General features: G+C 35.7%; 1 protein-coding gene across 1 annotated transcript in view; it reads left to right on the forward strand.

Annotated features, from left to right (window-relative positions):
- Positions 1-297: 297 nt before the first annotated feature.
- The window catches only part of LOC134255941 (uncharacterized), a gene marked incomplete at its 3' end in the record, with an annotated part of 2,379 nt that continues 320 nt past the window's right edge, over positions 298-2,356 (forward strand). Inside the window, exons 1-2 of the mRNA XM_062738548.1 lie at positions 298-445; positions 2,267-2,356. The exon at positions 2,267-2,356 is cut by the window's right edge and continues 6 nt beyond it. Coding sequence (XP_062594532.1) covers positions 298-445; positions 2,267-2,356 — 238 coding nt within the window. The remainder of the gene's footprint in view (positions 446-2,266) is intronic.

A 2,356-nucleotide genomic window follows, 5' to 3' on the forward strand; every position in this document is an offset into this window, starting at 1 on the left:
TTAAATACCAGTGCAAGGGTGATAATTCGTGCGTTCTTGGTAGTTGTTAAACATTTTCGAGACTATTGGTTTTAAATAGATGACGCAATATAATCAAGCACACGTATGAGCCCGATTTTCATGATCTACCGAATAAAGCTAATCTAGAAGAGCAGACATGTTGCAAAATTTCATGTCATAGAAATACCAAAAATACCTGCTGCCATCGGGTCGTAATGTCACTCTCAAATCAAGGAAGATGGGAACAACAAGTTAGACGTGATACAGCAAATCGTATAAGGATACGAATGGAAACGGATGGCCGAGATAGCAGTTAAAGAAGGGGATATGAAGATAACACATGTGCCACCCCGGATTCTGGATGGGTTAGGTCTAGAAGAAATTGAGTTTAACAAGCTGCCCTACAAGATCAAGATCACTAATCAGTCATCCATGGCTAGAAGAAGTGCCTAGTAGCCAATCTAGGGGACGGGGTGGGGGTTGAGGTTAATGACGGGTACGCATGCATTTGTAATTTGGCAGATATACAAGTGATGTAGGTTCAACGATTTAAAAAAAAATGGATTTATATTATCGGAATGTCAGTGTTAATATGGCATAGGTCTCTCTGGATAAGGGTTAAGGTACAAGTAAGTGGCACCCCTTCATGCAGTCATTAAGATAATTACTGTTAGTCAAAGGTATCCGTTTGTCGGGTCATCCAATCATCCTATATAAGATTTAGGCAGTATGATAAGGTCCTACGTGTACATTGATTTTGCATGATAAATAATACTAATAATAATGATAATAATTAACAAATAATAATCATAAAGGTTTTTATAATCTTTATGTCAAATTTAATGCAGTTAAACTCTATATCCACTTTATCTTATACATCTCTGTATATTGTACTAAAAGTTTAAGAGAAAGCTCAGGAAAAAAATACATGCTCAGTATTATTAAATGCTAGTGCTCGCTAGAGTCTTTGGGTTGGTATTAATACCCCGGATCTGAAATCTGAGCGGTAGTTTAAGAAAAAAATTGAAATAAAAACAAAAATGAACCAAAAGAAATAAACAAATCGTCAATGGAGAAAGCTTGATTTTGAGTTATATTGGTAATGTTAATATCACCAGTGCAGTAAGACACATTAACCCTATGAACATTTCATCGGAAATTATACTTGAGTAATGTTGGATTTAATCTTAGTCCAAAAGGGCAGTAACCATCCATCCTTTCCCCTCCCTAGCAAGTTTAGGTACAGATGTTCAAAGTCCAGGGTTCACCGCCTGTCCAGTTAAAGTTAAGACCAAAATCACCTGAAATTGTCTTGAGTGAGTCTGGTACCTATACAAGTTAAATATATTAATTTCACTTGTAAATTCTTCACTTTTACAATTAGCCTTTTCTCGTTAACTGCGGTCCTGTTTTAGCGCATGCGTAGAAACGCTTCCGGACGGCAACAAAACACCCACAGTTGTTTACAATAGCAACGTAATGGTCTTTCACTGCGTTGTTTACCAGTGTTCTAATCGCCAAGGCGAGAAAGGAAAGGGCAAGGGCATAAGTTTTTTCAGATTTCCAAAACACAGTAAGAAGAGAAAGGCTTGGATTCGTGCGATTAACAGAGATATGCTGTATCTAACCAATGCAGTCGGATCTGCTTTGAAAATTTTATAGGGGGGTGGCACAGCGACGAGATTGAGGATGAGAACTATCGACAATTTTCACTTACAAAAAAATCGAAAACTGACTCTGACGTCGCTAGGGAGGAAAGAAAATGCAGAAGAAATTTGCAGCAGGTATATTAGATCAGCTTATATACATGCATATAAATACTCTCTATATAGTTTATAGTCATATTCAGAACGGAAATGCATTAAGCCTATACGCGTTCGTTTTTCAGCTAGGTCTCTTTACCTATAACTATAAAATTTAAAAGAAAAATATTAACATATTCACATTTTTAACCCGACCCATAAAATCAAGCCCTAGCTATATCATAGAATAAGTATAATTTTATATTAATACTTATAAATGTAATTCATTAAATTTAAAATATGACCATTAATTCTGGAGGATTTTTTTGTATGACGCAGTCAATGTTGAATTTTAAAAATGCTTGGCAGCATGTTTTAGTTTGAAATAATTTGCACCATTTTATTACCTTGAAACTTCAAATTGTATGAAATCAATGAAACAGAAGCTAGAGACAGACGTTTAATGCAACAGCACCATGAATTTAGCTTATACATCCACAGTTGTTGATGTTTGCAACCTCCAGAGTCAGACTCTCAGGATATAAACAACAACAGCACCTTCGTACCTGATGAGACATTGAAACTCGATGACATTGACATAAAAACCTTTATTG

Source organism: Saccostrea cucullata, unplaced genomic scaffold (genome assembly GCF_032062105.1).
Source record: "Saccostrea cucullata isolate Sc308-1 unplaced genomic scaffold, CSIRO_AGI_Scuc_v1 ctg13218, whole genome shotgun sequence".
Lineage (NCBI taxonomy): Eukaryota > Metazoa > Mollusca > Bivalvia > Ostreida > Ostreidae > Saccostrea > Saccostrea cuccullata.